This window comes from Bombina bombina, chromosome 1 (genome assembly GCF_027579735.1).
Source record: "Bombina bombina isolate aBomBom1 chromosome 1, aBomBom1.pri, whole genome shotgun sequence".
Classification (NCBI taxonomy): domain Eukaryota; kingdom Metazoa; phylum Chordata; class Amphibia; order Anura; family Bombinatoridae; genus Bombina; species Bombina bombina.
In genome coordinates, this window is record NC_069499.1 from 67954112 (window position 1) to 67971029 (window position 16918).

The following is a 16918-nucleotide window of genomic DNA, read 5'->3' on the forward strand; positions in this document are numbered from 1 at the left end:
CCAATCCCATAGAAATTAAAAAGGGATAGTTAGTCAAAATTAAACTTTCATGATTCAGATAGAGCATGTAATTTTAAGCAACTTTCTAATTTTCTCCTATTAAATTTTTCTTTGCTCTCTTGCTATATTTCAAAGTAAGGATAGGAGCCGGCCCATTTTTGGTTCAGCACCCAGGTAGCATTTGCTGATTGATGGCTGAACCAAAAATGGGCCGGCTCCTATGCTTACATTCTTGCTTTTTCAAAAAACATACCAAGAGAAAGAAGAAAATTTAATAGGAGTAAATTAGAAAGTTGCTTAAAAATTTCCTGATCTGAATCATGAGTTTTATTTTTAATAGACTATTCCTTTAAACTTCAACTAGATTTGGTAAACTTGTTGATAAATATTTAAAAAAAAAAAAAAAAAAGACGTAAAATACCTCATAATTACAACTGTTTCTCAATGACTAATCCCCACTCACCAATAGCCTTATTTGGAGGTAATCTATATTTGTTACTATAGCAAAGAAGCCATGCCACAGTTAGTACTGTAAAGTCATGCAGTTTTTATCTAACCTCCGCGCTGTGAGGCCAGTTAGGGACAGATAATAGGCAATTGAAATCTTCAGTGTGAGCGTCCAATTCTAAGAACTGTAAAAGAAACAAAATTTTCCCAGGAAGGAAAAAATAAAATAAAAAAAAAAAAAAATATATCACACAATCTAGTGCAAAATGTAGTATTTTAGAATAGAATCCATCTGTTTCAGCTCTCTAACATAATGCTCTTACAAGCTGCATGGTATATTTTTTTAAAACAGTGAACCCAGAGAAGAGGCTAGCAAGAAAAATAATGCACTGCATTAATTCTAGAAATCATGGTTTCTACAATTTTAAAGAGACAGTTAACACCTTAAAAAAGACATTTTTGTTGTGTTATCAAGTCTTAGGGGTCGATTTATCAAAGGCTTCGCAAACTTTCGACCCACTACAGCTGTAGGTTCTCACAAGAGAACCTGCACACCGTATTTAACAAGCAGCAGTCAGACCGCTGCTTCCCTAATTATTCGACACCTCTAAAAGTGGCGAAATTTAATCTCCGGGGTCTAGTTCGACCGTGGAGATGGACAGCTCCTGCCCGCGCATGATTGGCTATGCGCGGGTAGGAGGCGGGATTGCACGCAAGCGCAAAATAGCGCTCGTGTGCAATGCTGAATTCTGCCTCAGGAATTCAGCCGGCCAAAGGCGAGCTGCGGCAGACTGGAACACAAAGCTTGATAAATCATCCTCTTAATGTTAAAAGAATATGTTTGGTCAGGACTTCCGGGGCGGAGCTTAGAGAGTCAGGCAGGCTGGAGCCCGACTCGCTAGCTAAGCGTTTCTATCAAGCCGCAGTGCCGCTATCCTTGCCGGGAAGGAGGACCTATTTCCGAGCGGATACCGAGCCGAGATTCGGCCCACTGGCACAGAAGTCCCTGAGTGGCGTTAGGCCGATTCGCCACGGCCACAGCTTGTGTGTTGGAGCCCTTCCGGTCCACCGGAGAGATACCGTCGAAGGTCCCATTGCGTCTAGAGCCATCAGACAGACGCCACACTAAAGCGAGCCTAATCGCTATAGTCTTCAAGAAAAAGTGCTTTCTACAGAAAAAGAGGCTACAGCTCCAATACTGACCGGTAAAGCTACAATAGCCGCAGGTCCACTAAAGAGGTACAGACGCCATATATAGTGCCGATGTAGCCGGCCACAGTGAAAACCCACGATCTGCTAAATCTAAAGCGGGAGGTCACTCTGCTGTCCGGCTCCCTCGAGGGAGGGGAGAAAGGCCGAGAAATAGCGCCAGACAGTGCACATATCATGTAAGAGACGCAGACGACCCGTAAAGAAATCCCTGCTACCTGCTGCCTACTCCAAGTCGGGTAAATCTTTCTCTGGTCAGAGGTGTGGATGGACTAAAGAGAGGCATCGGACAGGGAGACATTCCGATAAGGAAAAGTTACAACCTGCTGACCTGGACCGGCTCTCCTTACTTTACCGCTGGGAAGTGGTAACTCTATTGCTCCGCATTTAGCTAACGGTACATAAGAAGAAATCCTCGTTACCAGCTGTCTACCTTAAGCCCGTTAAGCCTTCCCCCCGTCTGAACTGGGGCCGGATCAAAGAGAGACACCGGGCAGGGAGACATCCCGTCAAGGAAAGCTATAATTTGCCGGCCTGGTCCGGCTCCTCTTACCTTATCACGAGGTAGTGGCCATATTATTACTCTCCAATCGGCTAGCTGTGCATAAGTGCCATTCACCTCTTCTGACACGACGCTATCAGTTGGACCTTACTTACCCTTACTACAATAGAAGAAGTTCCTGTTCTATCTTGGGCTACGCAAGTATCTGAGCCATTCTGGCCTTTATTACGATTTTGTCTTTCTGAAATTTTCAGCATAAACTGAATTGACTCTAGCTCACTTTTTCCCCTGTGCATTGGGTTGCTATCATCAATGACTTTTGTTTTTTTTTTGCATTTTTTATTCTATTTCTTTTTTTTTCTTGTTAGATATCTGAAGGCAAAAAGTCATATAAAAATCATGTTTATAATCATATCGTTTTCATAGAAAATGCTCATAATACAATAGAAGTTTTGTACAGGTGTTAAACCGATTGCACTGTTCTTATCTGAGGTACTTAGTAATCTTGGTACAGAAACTAATAATATATATAAGTTTGTAACTGGGAGTGTCAGCAGCTGCTGTCCGGGTCTTGTATCCTGGGGTATTTGTTCATTTGTTCTTCCTGGTTCTTATCTATCTATGATTTATCCTCTGATCTATAAGAATAATTAATATATTGCTGATATACATGTTGTAGAATCTGTTATCAATTGACAGATAAAGTTTTTTCAAAGGTACCAGACATATTGTGGCTTTGAAACTGAAAATACACATATTTGTCACAACATAAGCAGTATTACCACTCTGTCACTCATATTATTTGCATATTCTCCCACTGCCACTTAGAAGTCCAGAGCTGTCAGTCTAGTAGATACTGAGGAGACTTAGCAAAATCCGTTGCTCCCCCGTTGTATGTTGTCATCTAACTCTAGCAGGCTTTAAAAAACACTTCACTATTTTAAAAAAAAAAAAAAAAAAAAATGTTAAAAGAATATAAAACATTTTTTACAATTGTTTTTCAAAAAAAAAAAAAAAAAAAACCTTCACCCACTACCTCCCTTATTTGTAGGCGCTAATCTAAGCTGGAGTCTACAGACAAAAAGGCAAGACTTACTCATAATTTTAGTATGATACAAACTGTTTTGCAGTTCTTATAAAGCTAAAGCCAAGTAGAGAAAGAAAGATAGGCAGCAGGGTGCATTTTAAAGTTCTTAGAATTAGAGAATCGTCAATTTGCCAAGCTAAATTTTAAGAAAAAGGGGGAAAATAAAGTATATTGCAAAAGTGTTTCACTTCACATAACTAAACGTTTTATATACAAATCTCAAGGTGTTTGCTGTCCCTTTAACTGAATTAGGTAAATGGACCACCTCAAGTTTGGAAATGTTACTAAATTCTCAAGTCAATAGCAATTATTTTACAGGGACATGCAAGTGATCCATTAACAGGGTATAAATATATTTTAATTATATGCAGCAATTGCCTCAAACCATAAAATGAATGCTCACATCTAAATTGATGGAAAAAAAGTATGTGTCAATAATTGACTATTCTGTTTCACAAAACTACTCCTGAAAGATTGCCAGGTCATGTGGCCCCTAATGCCTCCAAAACAGTTGATATGTATGGAAGGCTTATGAAGGTTGTAGAGATAGTGGGTTATTAGAGGAATTATATTGGCTACGCACTTATATTAATGTAATTAAATCAATAAACGCAAATATTTACTACTTATATTAGCATTTCAATATTTAAAAAAAAGAAAAAAAAATGCACCTGTGGTTAAAAAAAAAAAAATTATATATATATATATATATATATATATATATATATATATATATATATATATATATATATATATATATATATATATATATATATATATATATATATATATATATATATATATATATATATATATATATATATATATATATATATATATCTCTAAACCACTACTCAAAAGTACTATGCTTTCCCCAGGACCTTTTAAATGCACACAACAATGGCTAATTTTACTTACCACCAAGCTAAAATTTTAGACAAAATAAGTTAATATTTTTTGAAACCTGTATCCCTCAAAATGATCATCAAAAACCTTTGTTAAATTATACAATTTGTGCTTAGGAGAGCAGAAAAAGTTATAATAATATAAAGTATTAGATTATACGCACCTAGCCACTTAAAGTGAAAGTAAACTGATGAATGAAAGACCGTTTTTTAAAAATACTATTAAAAACAGGGGGACTTTCATTCAACAAAATTTAGAAGGCAGCCGTTTTGATTAAAAACTTACCTTTTTTTTTTTCCCACAGCCAGAGCAGCTTCCCCCACCCGGAGATTCTCTCTGCACACGTCATCAATGACTAATCCAGCTTCATCCAGGCAATGACTACCATGGGGGCAAAGCATTGCCTGGAGGAAGCTGAATTAGTCATTGACGACGTGTGCAGAGAGAATCTCCGGGTGGAGGAAGCTGCTCTGGCTGTGAAAAAAAAAAACTAAACTTCGATGTATGAAAATGCCCCTGTTTCTAATAGTATTTATATTAAAAAAAAAAAAAAAAAAAAAAAAAAAAAAAAAAAAAAAACGGGCATTCATTAAAGTTCACCTTCACTTTAAAGGGATAGGAAAGTCAAAATTAAACTTGCATGATTCAGATTGAAAATGTAATTTTAAGACACTTGTAAATTCACTTCTTTTCAAATGTGCTTCGTCCTCTTGGTATCCATTCCTTGTTGAAAAAGAATATGCATATAACCTACATTCGCGGGAGCTAGCTGCCGATATGGTGCCTGCACATATTTGTCTCTTGTGACTGGCTAACTAGATGTGTTCAGCTAGCTGCCAGTAATGCAATGATGTTCCTTCAGCAAAGGATAACAAGAGAATGAAGCACATTTTATCATAGAAGTAAATTTGAAAGTTGTTAAATAGTGGAAGTTCTATCCAAATCATGAAAGAAAATGCTGGGGTTTCCTGTCCCTTTAATAGCACTAGGCTTGGAAGAATTTTCTGTGGAGAATACTGGTTCTTAAAATACGAAATTGACTTAACAGATCTTCAATAAATAAATTTAACAAATCCTTTTTACTGCATAGTTTGCTTCCATCTGGGTGTTCAATCACACAGATGCACCTATTTATTTTTTAACCCCTTCATGCCGTTAGGACCTTCCATGCCGTCCTAACAGCACTGGGCTTTAACACTGATAGACGGCATGGACCGTCCTTCCTTATGTAGCGTCCTGCAGCCTCCCCCTTTGACGCAAGCTAGAATCGGACTGGGGGCGTGTCTAGCAGCCAGGTTGGATTTAACAAAAAAAAAAAAAGGATTTTTTTTTTTTATTATTTATTTTTAATAAACTGCTTTGAGGAAAATTTTGGGATAATTTTTCTATCTTGAAGATATCACATATTATTGGTTATGTATTTCTCAAAACTGAATTTGTGTCTGCAGAAATAACGTGCCCCTTCTTCACAGCAATTTTTTTTATAAAATAAATCTATAGGGTTGAGAAATATACCTTAAAGGGACATAATCATAATAGAAAACTTTTGGGTTTCAAAGAGCATATAATTTTCAGATCTCAGATTTACTTCAATTATAAGATTTACTTTATTCTCTTGGTATCCTTTGTTGAAGGATAGCAATGCTTCACTGTCGCCTAGCTGAACACACTGGGTGAGACGGTAACAAGCAGCTAGCTCTCAGTAGTGCCTTGCTTCTAAGCCTACCTATTTATGCTTTTCAACAATGGATACCAAGATATGAAGCAAATTAGATTAGTAAATTGCATGTTCTGAGTCATGAAAGTTTAATTTTGACTTTACTGTCCCTTTAATGCCATTGCTCCCCTGCAAATCTATGTACACAGAATCATATTAAGTTTCAAGAAGCTCAACGAAGAGAAGTTTTTGTTTGGAGTGGAATAGATCTGCACAAGGACAAAAAATGTGAGGGAAGGAAAGTCAACTACAAAAAACAGTAGCAGTTTGTTTTTCGAAGTTACATTTTCCTTCCTAATGCGACAGCCAACCATAAAATGTATATGTGCACATTTAGATAATGTAGGTTGTAACTGGAAAGTTGTTAGAAATTGTGAAAGCTTAATGTTGACTTGTTTGTCCCTTTAAAACTAGTTAAAAGCTGAGTTGGGGAAGCTCAGCTCCCCTGAAGATATATGGGGTCCGGGGGTGGAAGCCACAAATATTACTCGATTGTCAATACGGGAGTGGAAATCGACGCTTGGGACTTCAAATATCTTCCCTGTAAACTCGTTGAAAAAAAACCTAAAATATCTGATAAACCCCGACCACAGATCAACCATAAGTAAATGGGAAAATAAGGGACTCTATAGGGTTGCAGATCTTGTTAACAATGGAACCACTATTTCTTATGCACAGTTGAGCCAAAAAATAGAACCGTTACCATTGCAGTGGTTTCTGTACCTGCAAATAGCATCTGTGATTCGCGCTTACATTGCCAATTGAACTATACAACCCACTACAAATTTAGAAAGACTTAGTTGCACCCCTACTAGATCCAAACACGCAATCTCACAAATATATATTGACTTGCAAACAGCTAAAATTAAATCTAAATCAGCTCTAACACTCAGATGGGAGACTGATCTGGGGGTGGAGAAAGACCAAGAAGATTGGGATAGATTGTTCTAGGACTCATGCAAAACCTTATTAAGTGCGGATCTTAGGGAAAATATTATCAAAACCTCTTTTAGGTGGTACCTAACTCCCAGTCAAACAGCACATTCCGTTAGAAATGGAAATAGACTCTGCTATAGGGGTTGTGGGTACCTATCTCCACATGTGGTGGGAATGTCCGAGGGTTAATGATATTTGGAAAAAAAAAAAAAAAAAATCTATCTAGACTTAAGTAATCTGATGGATGAGACCATACACCTAGAAATATCACAGGCTCTCTTACATGATAATCTACCTGCTTTCAACAAATATATCAATGCCTTCATTAGAATACTATGTACCAGAACTAGCATAGCAAGGCACTGGAAGACGGGAGTGCCTACATGGGCGGAAATATTGTACAAAACCCAACAAACATACTGTATGTACGAATCAGCCGCTCAGGTACAAAATACCTCAGATTCTTTTCAGAAAATATGGTATTATTGGATGCTAGGAAAGGAAGGTGAGGGAGTAGTATTAACAGATCCCAACTCATAGAAATAAGGTTCTGGGAGGGAGCAGTGAAAGTACATAATTTTGGGAGAACAGAGAAGACTGATGTGGTGGCAATTATAGGCTTACAAATAATCAAATGTAACTTATATGGAACAACTTGTTTATGTTTTAGGTTTGTTTTCATTGATATGATTGGTCAATAGCCTAGAATTGGGGAGTTCTTTTTCCTCCCCAAGCTTTATCAGTCGATCACCTGTCCCTTATTAAACTGATGGATGGTCTTCAAGGAGAGTACAGTGCTACAGGGGCATTATAACCATACTAACACTTGTAATGATACAAAAGAAGGAGCCTGGTGCAAAATAAGGACTTATGCCCTATAATTAGCAGTAGCTACTTGTCAGCACTACAGAGATTTACTGAACTTTAACTACGACCATGTTCTACCTCAGTTTCTTGTTTGTAAGGTCCAGATGACATGTTGATGGCCTATTATGATCGATTTGTTTTGTATCTTAATTTTCAAATGCTTAATAAAAAAGATTTAATCTAAAACTAGTTAAAATGTTGGGATCGGACTAATGTTATGTTGATATTTAAATTATCAGTAATCTGTTTATGGTCTGACTATGCTTAACATGTAACAATTGTCATTAGATTTAAAGCAACCATGATGTATTGTTTGTGATTAACATGTTTTGGAACAAAATAAGAATTTGAATTAAAACCAGTTAAAAAAAAATAATAAAACCTGTTAAAGAATGGGGGGGGGGGAGAATCAGATCACTCTAATATCTATTTTCTGTATGATAAAGTGAAGTTTTACATTGGAATTTTATCATACATTTATAAATTGTAGACAGTAATATAAATGAATGCAATCAAATTAAAATGTATTTTTCTAAATTTAGGTTTTAAAGTATTTGAAAATAGTGATTAAAAAGCAATCTAGTAACTTAAGACCGCAGCAGATAGTCTGAGCACCTTCACATTTATCTTGTGATTTTCCTCTGACAAACTACACACCCAGTAATTCCTAGAAAGAAGAGTGCCAAAGGTCTGGTTTAAAATGCATTGTATAGGATCATACAATGGGTACATGCATGTATAGGGAGCATTTAGTATTTAAAAATAAAACTAGACAACCATAAAAAAAAAAAAAGTTCATGATATTTGCAAATGATATTTTGCTGACCAAGATAAGCAAAAGAAAACCCTTAAAGTGTCAGTCTAGTCAAAATTAAACTCATGATTCAGATAGAGCATTCATTGAATTTTAAACAACTTTCCAATTTACTTTTATCTTCAAATTTGCTTTGTTCTCTTGGTAATCTTTGCAAAAAAACTGAACCTAGGTAGGCTCATATGATAATTTCTAAGCCTTTGAATGCCGCCTCTTATGACAGTTTTTTTTTTTTTTTACAGCTAGTACACGTGTGCCATATAGATAACATGCTCACGCCAGTGGAGATATTTATGAGTTAGCACAAATTGGCTTAAAGGCAAGTGCAGAATTATATGCAGGTAAAAGGTGCATATAAAAGGTATGTTACCCAGATGTTGTATTATGTGTTGTAGGGCATATCCGCTCTCCAGAACATAAGCCTCAAATTCTAAATCTGCACTTTAAAATGGCTTTTAGATTATAATCTTCTGTTTTTACAAAATACTACGTACTTGATGCTTGTTTCCTTATTAACATACACACATTTCTCTATTATACCTGAAGAAACATTTTTGGTAATAAGTATATTTTTATTTCAGATCTCAGTTGACCTAGCGCCAGATTTTTCTTCTCAACCATTTGTTCCTGTATAAACGCAATTTTTTTTTTTATTTTAATCTATTGTCTCTGACCTGTCTATTACTTAAAGGGACACTGAACCCAAATTTTTTCTTTCGTGGTTCAGATAGACATGCAATTTTAAGCAATTTTTTAATTTACTCTTATCAATTTTTCTTTGTTCTCTTGCTATCTTTATTTTAAAAAGGCATTTAATCTATTGTTTGGTTCAGTACCATGGCCAGCACTTGCCGATTGGTCGGTTAAATCCACCAATGAGCAAGAACAACCCAGGTTTTTCACCAAAAATGGGCCGGCATCTAAACTTACATTCTTGGTTTACAAATAAAGATACCAAGAGAATGAAGAAAATTTGATAAAAGGAGTAAATTAGAAAGTTGCTTAAAATTGCATGCTCTGTGAATCACGAAAGAAAACATTTGGGTTCAGTGTCCCTTTAAGAGTTGCACATCTGCTCCAAAAAAATATGTATTGTTATTTAATGTTATAATGACATGAAAGTCAAAATAAAATAAATAACTTATGGTTATGATAAAAAGTTATTTTTTATAATATTGTATGCTCTTATTTACTTCTATTATACAATCTGTAACATTCTCTTGATATTCTTAGTAAAAGATTGTACTTAGGTAAACTCAGGAGTGTGCAAGTGTCGAGTACCATATAGAAGCAGCGTCTTCAACAATGTATATACCTAGGTATACTCTACAACAAAAGAAGCAGTTGTGCAACCCTTCCTAATACCAAGCAAGCCAAAAAGGAAAGCCAATAAAGTAAAATTCTTGCAAGTTCGCACAAGGCTCAAATTGAGAGGCTTCAGGTCATTCAAAAGCTTGACTCATTAAAACCTAGAACATATAGTGCAAATAAAAAATAAAAAAAAGTTGAATTTGGGTTAATTTTTATTTATTTTTAAAGTGAACCTCAAAGAAAAAATAATTCTATATGGATTTTAGAACTTATAACTATACTGAATTAAACTCAGTAATGTATTATGCATAAAACAATTCTGAATAGTGAAAAGATGTATTTTGCGTTTTTACAGCAAATGTTAAGGTTGTATTTTTGCCCAAGGCACAACATGCTGTGATCTGAGAAATCGCCGAAAATGCAACATGTTTGCAAAAAGAACAGGACACATGCAGGAACTGTTCATGCTTTCAGTTTGCAGCACTGTTCCACATCAGGCTGGTGGGGTTTTTTTAAACCGTGCAAGTTTTTCTTAACACAGTGCAGCCAGAGAGACTTGCTGTTTGATGAGAACAGTCAAATACGGCTAAGAGTATTGATTTTTCAACCCCACCCCTAAGCCTTTCACACTCTGTAAAGCTGTGACTCCTGAATGTAAGACGTTCTTGTGAGCAATACACATTGTTTATTACTATATTTTTACCTTTTAAATTATGTGATGTTAGACCAAGAGCAAAGTAAAGTAAACAAAATGTATCTAAGAAACATTTTAAAAGCTTAAAATGTATTTTTTTCTCTCAACAATACAATTGTTAGCTGCTGCAATATGTTATAAAACTTTTTAAAATGCTTTATTTTCCAGTTAATCAACCAATCACAACTGGTGTTTTAGTGTAACTGCCTAATTTAAAATTGACTTTAGTTTCAAAACCAACAGCAGAAAAAAAAAAAAAAATTGCTACACAAAAAAAAAACAAAAAAAAACACACCATTGCAGAAAATTAAATATCACTGGGGTATTTTTCCCCCACTCCCCCCCACCTTCCATAAATACAGGAACGCAGTGCTCGACACTCCTATGCTCCTATTAAGGTTAACTTCTATTATATCATTTGCTTTATTCTCTTTGTATCCTTTAGTTGAAAAGAATACTACTGGGAACTACCTGCTGTATAGTGGCTGCACTTTAATCCCTCTAGTCATTGGTTCAGCTACCTTCTTGTAACGCATTCCTCCAACAAAGGACGACGCAAATTTGAAAGTTGTGTAAAATAGCTCTGAATCATGAAAGTAAAATGTTGGGTTTTATATCCCTTTAATTTCACACACTAATATATATATATATATATATATAAATAAATTACAAATGTCCCTTTAATGGATGCACATTTTGTAAACTTGTTAGGTAATTGTAATTAAAGGATTTATGAACTGCAAGGGGGGGGGGGGATCTGCACTACTCTCCTTTTATAACTTACAAACAAATTGTGATTGTATGGTAGTTAGTATTGAAAAGAGAAAGATAAAACGGAGAATACAACAACTAGTATTTACAAATAGGAAGTGTCAAAGATAAAACATTTGATCTGAATAAAATCATAAGTGATCTTTAGGATTTGTAGACAAATTGCAGAGAAGTAGGTCATGCATGACTTTATTTTAAAACCTCAATACTAAGTGATATTTTTAAAAGCTCAGTATCAGTTGAGATGGATAGTTTTTTATATATATATATATATATATATATATATATATATATATATATAACATTCAGCAGTAAATATATAAGACTAAGGAGCTTCCAACAAATAACAGAAGTATTAGTGTATAAAAACACAAAACATAACCAGCTATAATTACAATATAACACAGTGCAAGGTAATGCGGATAGGCTGCTGTCAACTCTCGGCCTACACACCACGGCAAGAACAAGTGACCGCCACTAACGCAGCACAGTAACAAGGCTGGGGCCGTTGACATCTGTCACGACAGGCCTACTGTCCCGGGGCGATGTCACTGCCCGGGTAGAGAGGAGGTGTCAAAGCAGTAGCAGGTGACACATGCCCGCCCAGCTTCCCCATAGCCCCAACCCCGCCAGTCCCGCTCTACCACCTCACCTTCCTGACGCCTTTGTAGATGTAGAAATAGAGTTCTCGGCCCACATTGAAGCAAATCCTATCCCCGTTACCGGACTGGTCGTTCACGTTAACGAAGGAAACCTTTACCGGGTTGGAGCCCTGCGAATTAAACGGCACCCTGTTTGGGCGGCTATATTCAGAATGAGAGAGGAGCTTATAGAGACCTTCCCGGGTAGTGAATTGGGTTTTAATTTCGTTCATTTCCTTCCCTCCTCCCTCCGCCGCCATCTTGGAAAGCAGCTCTCATCCTGCCAAATACCCGGATCTCATCCAACACGCATGCGCTAAGTGCGCAGCCAAGCCCTGAGGGGTTCGTTTACTAGAGTCCAGCCTTTCCCTAGGTGGGCGTGCCGTAGATGCTTTTGAACTAGTACGCATGCGCTTTGTTTCGCTACATCTTTTGCGCAGCACTCTTTTGCAATTTGCACTTTTAGAATACTGATTAACTTTACAGACTGAGGCGTGATCTTGCCTTCAAGGCAATGCTTATTTCGAAATTGTATAGGTTCAGAGTATTTTATTACCCCACATCACATATTATTAATAATTTTCAATAATGCTTCCCAATTAAAGGTAAAAATTATTCGTTCAATCGTATCTTTTTCTATTCTCTGAGCAAGATGGTCAAGCTTCCACGAGTCATAGAGCATACAATAAAAAAATACAGTTGCCAATTTACAATTTGTTTTATAAAATGTGCTTGGTTCTTGGGGTATCATGCCTAAGTAGCCAGTGTGTGCCTGTTTGGAGCATTATAAAGCTTTCAACGCATAAAATGTTAAGCACTAGATGGCAGCAGTGTTTCCAATAATGTATAACATCGTTAAAAATACTTCAGACGTGCATGCTGCTGAGTCTACATGCTTTTCAACAAAGTATTCCAACAGAACATTGTACATCTTTTAATATAACTACATTGGAAAGGTTTTTTTTTAAGTGCACACTATCTGAAACATGAAGTAAATATTCTGGGTTTAAAGGGACAGTCTAGGCCAAAATAAACTTTTATGATTCAGATAGGGCATGTAATTTTAAATAATTTTCAAATTTACTTTTATCACCAATTTTGCTTTGTTCTTTTGGTATTCTTAGTTGAAAGCTTAACCTAGGAGGTTCATATGCTAATTTCTTAGACCTTAAAGGCCACCTCTTTTCAGAATGCATTTTAACAGTTTTTCACCACTAGAGGGTGTTAGTTAATGTGTTTCATATAGATAACACTGTGCTCGTGCACATGAAGTTATCTGGGAGCAGGCAATGATTGGCTAAACTGCATGTCTGTCAAAAGAACTGAAATAAAGGGGCAGTTTGCAGAGGCTTAGATACAAGATAATCACAGAGGTTAAAAGTATATTAATATAACTGTGTTGGTTATGCAAAACTGGGGAATGGGTAATAAAGGGATTATCTATCTTTTAAAACAATAAAAATTCTGGTGTACACTGTCCCTTTAATGTCCCTTTAACTTGTCTGATGCATTTTCTTACTGTGATGAGAGTGGGAAGTAGCGTCACCGGATGGGGGCGTGGTTTTAGGTTCGTTATTGTCTATGTCGCAGTTACTAAGTGAGATCAATTGTACCAGATGTATATTTCCATGCTCTGCAATAAAATAGCATTGTACCCTCTTTGCTGTGTCCTGCATCTCATGACATGGTGTCAGAAGTTCTTGCCTGCGCTTCTGTTTCCTGATTGATGATGATGTCGAAGTTTACCCCACCTGAGCCTTTTGATTTTTCTCAGCCTGCAGCTTGGCCCACATTGCGTCAGCGGTTTCAGCGCTTCAGGATTGTTTCCAAGCTGGACAAGGAGAGTGGTGAAGTACAAGTTAATTCTCTTTTATACTCTATGGGGAAAGATGTGGAGCCAATGTTCAATGCCTTTACTTTCCAAGAAGGGGAAGAATTTTACTTTGAAATAGTTATGAATAAACTCAGTGCCCACTTTGTGCCCAAAATAAATGTGATTCATGAGAGGGCTTGTTTTCACAAACGTGCTCAGCGTGTTTGAGAATCTGTGTGCGCAGCCTGTATGAACTAGCTGAATTCTGTGAGTTTGGTGTTGCTAAAGAGGAGCAAATCAGAGACAGAATAGTCATAACAATTGCAGATGCTGAAGTCTCACTGAAGTAACAGTTGGAGGCTGATTTAACATTGGATTGGGCTATTAGGATGGCCCGCCAGAGTGAACTGGTGAAAAAACAAAGTGCTGATCTGAGGTCCGAGAGTATTGTGGATGAAGTGCAGCAGTTTAGGAGAGCTGCTAGTGAAAGGCACAGTGTGAGCGGTAGACCAAGGGCAACAGATAGGCCCAGAAGCGGATGGGCGCAGCATGCTCGCTGCACGCAGTGCAACCATGCCCATGATCAGAGTGTCATATGCCCTGCTAAAGAAAAAAGATTTAGAAAATGTAACAGAATGGGCCATTTTGAAGTGGTGTGTAAAACTGAATATATTAAGGAGATGCAGGTGGATAGCGACCAGGAGGGTCAAGAACTGTCCTTTGTAGGGTCTGTTGATGAATGGCCAGGTTCAGAAGAAGATTGGAGGGTTACTCTTACTGTAATGGGGCCAAATGGGGCATTTATAAAACTGCCTCGACAGCCCCAGCTGGTGAAAGTTACAGCAAAAGTCCATAGTCCTGGTGGCCGCATTGATTGTGGGGAAAATTCCTTGCCAGCTGCGAGTACAAGCAAAGGAAATTCACCATGTGGGTGCATGTGATTAGAGGTCAGTGTGTTAACAACTTATTGAGCAGAAAAGCAGCCTGTGGTTTGGGCCTAGTAGCCAGAGTGAATGAGATCTCAGAAGATATGTTTGGTGAATTGGGCCTACTGAATTGCAACTCAGTCCGTATATCACTTAAAGGTGACACAGTCCCATACAGCATTACCACTCCCCGTAGAATTCCGTTCCTGCTCATGCCTCAAGTGGAGAAGGAGCTTCTGCGTATGAAGAATATGGGGGTTATTGAAGAGGTTGTTGAAGCAAATGACTGGTGTGCCCCCATTGTGCCTGTTGCGAAGAAAAACGGGAAGGTACGCATCTGTGTAGACTTGAAAAGGCTGAATGAGGCGGTGAAGAGAGAGACATATGTGCTGCCGCCACTTGAAGACATAGCTCCGAAATTGGCTGGGGCGAAGTTCTTCTCTACATTGGATGCTTCTAGCGGCTTCTGGCAGATACCTCTAGATCCAAAGTGCCGCAAACTGACTACCTTCATTACACCGGTAGGTCGGTTTTTGCTTCTGCAGACTCCCCTTCGAGATATCCTCTGCTCCTGAAATCTTTTAAAGAGAAATTGGTTCTCTCCTAAGAGACCACATGGGCACGGCAGTCGTCATGGACGACATCTTGGTGTATGGGTCTACATTGGAGGAACATGATCAGCGAATGAGCTGTGTGCTGCAGACTATTAGAAAGTCTGGGCTGAAGTTAAATAAAGAGAAATGCCATTTTAGGAAAGCTGAGTTATGTTACTTTGGGCATATCATCAATGGGGATGGCATCAAGCCACACCCTGAGAAAATTTGTGCTATTGAACAGATGAAAAGTCCTTCTGATGTACATGAGCTGAGACAAATATTGGGCCTTGTAAATTATGTGGGCAGGTTCCTTCCAGATTTATCCACTATACTATACTACACCCTATCACAGAGTTTCTAAAGAAAGATGTTGCCTGGGTCTGGGGACCTTCACAGGAAGAATTTTTTATCAGGTCAAGTCCCTGCTGGGGTCTGCCCCAGTGTTGGGGTTCTACAACCCTTCCAAAAAGACTGTGGTTAGTGCTGATGTGAGCAGTTATGGGTTGGAGGCCGCCCTCCTGCAGTTGAATGAGAACAAACTACAGCCTATCGCCTACTGTTCCTGTACACTGTCGGCTGCCGAGTCGAAATACGCCCAAGTTGAGAAAGAGTGTCTGGCTGCAGTTTGAGCCTGTGAGCGCTTTCAGCGTTACCTAGGGGGTTTAGAGAAATTTAGTCTGGAGACTGACCATAAACCGCTAGTTTTGCCAGAGACTTCTAATGAGGCTGCTACATATTGTCAGGGTTCCCTGTTGTTTGCCATGTGCTGCTGGCAGCCATTTTACTCACCTCTCTTCCTGACTATGGTGCATTGTGGGGGATGCTGCTCATTTCCTACACTTCCTTTTATGGCCAGACTGGTGTGCATCATCCATGTGAGACAGGATGCAGTCTCAGAATTGTGATGTCATCACTTATTATTTAAAGGGCCTCTGTTCAGTATGCTTTGCCTTTGCGTTGTCTCAGACCTGTTTGTGAGAGTTCCTGTGTATTACCTGGCTGCCTGGCGTCCTTCCTGGTTCCTGATCCCTGGCTTGTTCCTGACTCTGCTGTTTTCCTTGTTCCTGATTCCGGCTCGTCTGACTATTCGCTTTTTCTCCTGACTCGGCTCGTCTGACTACCAGCTCTGGTTTTGACTCCTGGCTTGTTATTTGACTTGTGGATTTTTTATTATTTTTTGCTATTAATAAAGGTGTGATTATTTTTGCACTTCTCGTCTCAGTCTGATTCCTGGCACCCTGACATTACGCAAAGGTCATGAATCCTGATGGTGCTAATAATCCACCTTTACCTGCCATCATTTCCAGGATGGATAAACAGGATCAAAGCTTGGATCAATTTGAACTAGCCCTGCAAACCTTGCTGACTCGTACTGCACATTTGGACCAAAGTGTCCCGCAAGTTATGGCTGCTCCTGTTTCCGCTGCTGCACCTATGCCTACCAGGAGCATGTCCGGTTCTGCACCTCTACCTCAGCGATCCTATTCAGTGCAGAGGGTTTTTGAACCAGGTGGGCATTTACTTTGAGATGTTACCTCAGGTGTTTCCCTCTGACAGAACTAAGGTGGCATTTCTCATCTCGTTACTCTCTGACACAGCTCTTGCCTGGGCTAATCCCTTGTGGGAGACTAATAAACCTGTGATTTCAAATTACCCTGAATTTGTGGCCTCCTTTCGAAGG

At 38.2% G+C, this 16918-nt stretch overlaps 1 protein-coding gene across 3 annotated transcripts in view; it reads right to left on the bottom strand.

Moving 5' to 3' along the window:
* Positions 1 to 12197, bottom strand: part of WDR20 (WD repeat domain 20) — a 122902-nt gene extending 110705 nt beyond the window's left edge. For all 3 annotated transcript variants that reach the window (XM_053697439.1, XM_053697437.1, XM_053697440.1), the window contains exon 1: positions 11914 to 12197. In XM_053697439.1, the coding sequence (XP_053553414.1) occupies positions 11914 to 12162 (249 nt within the window). In that variant the 5' untranslated portion in view covers positions 12163 to 12197. The remainder of the gene's footprint in view (positions 1 to 11913) is intronic.
* Between the last annotated feature and the right edge of the window lie 4721 nt (positions 12198 to 16918).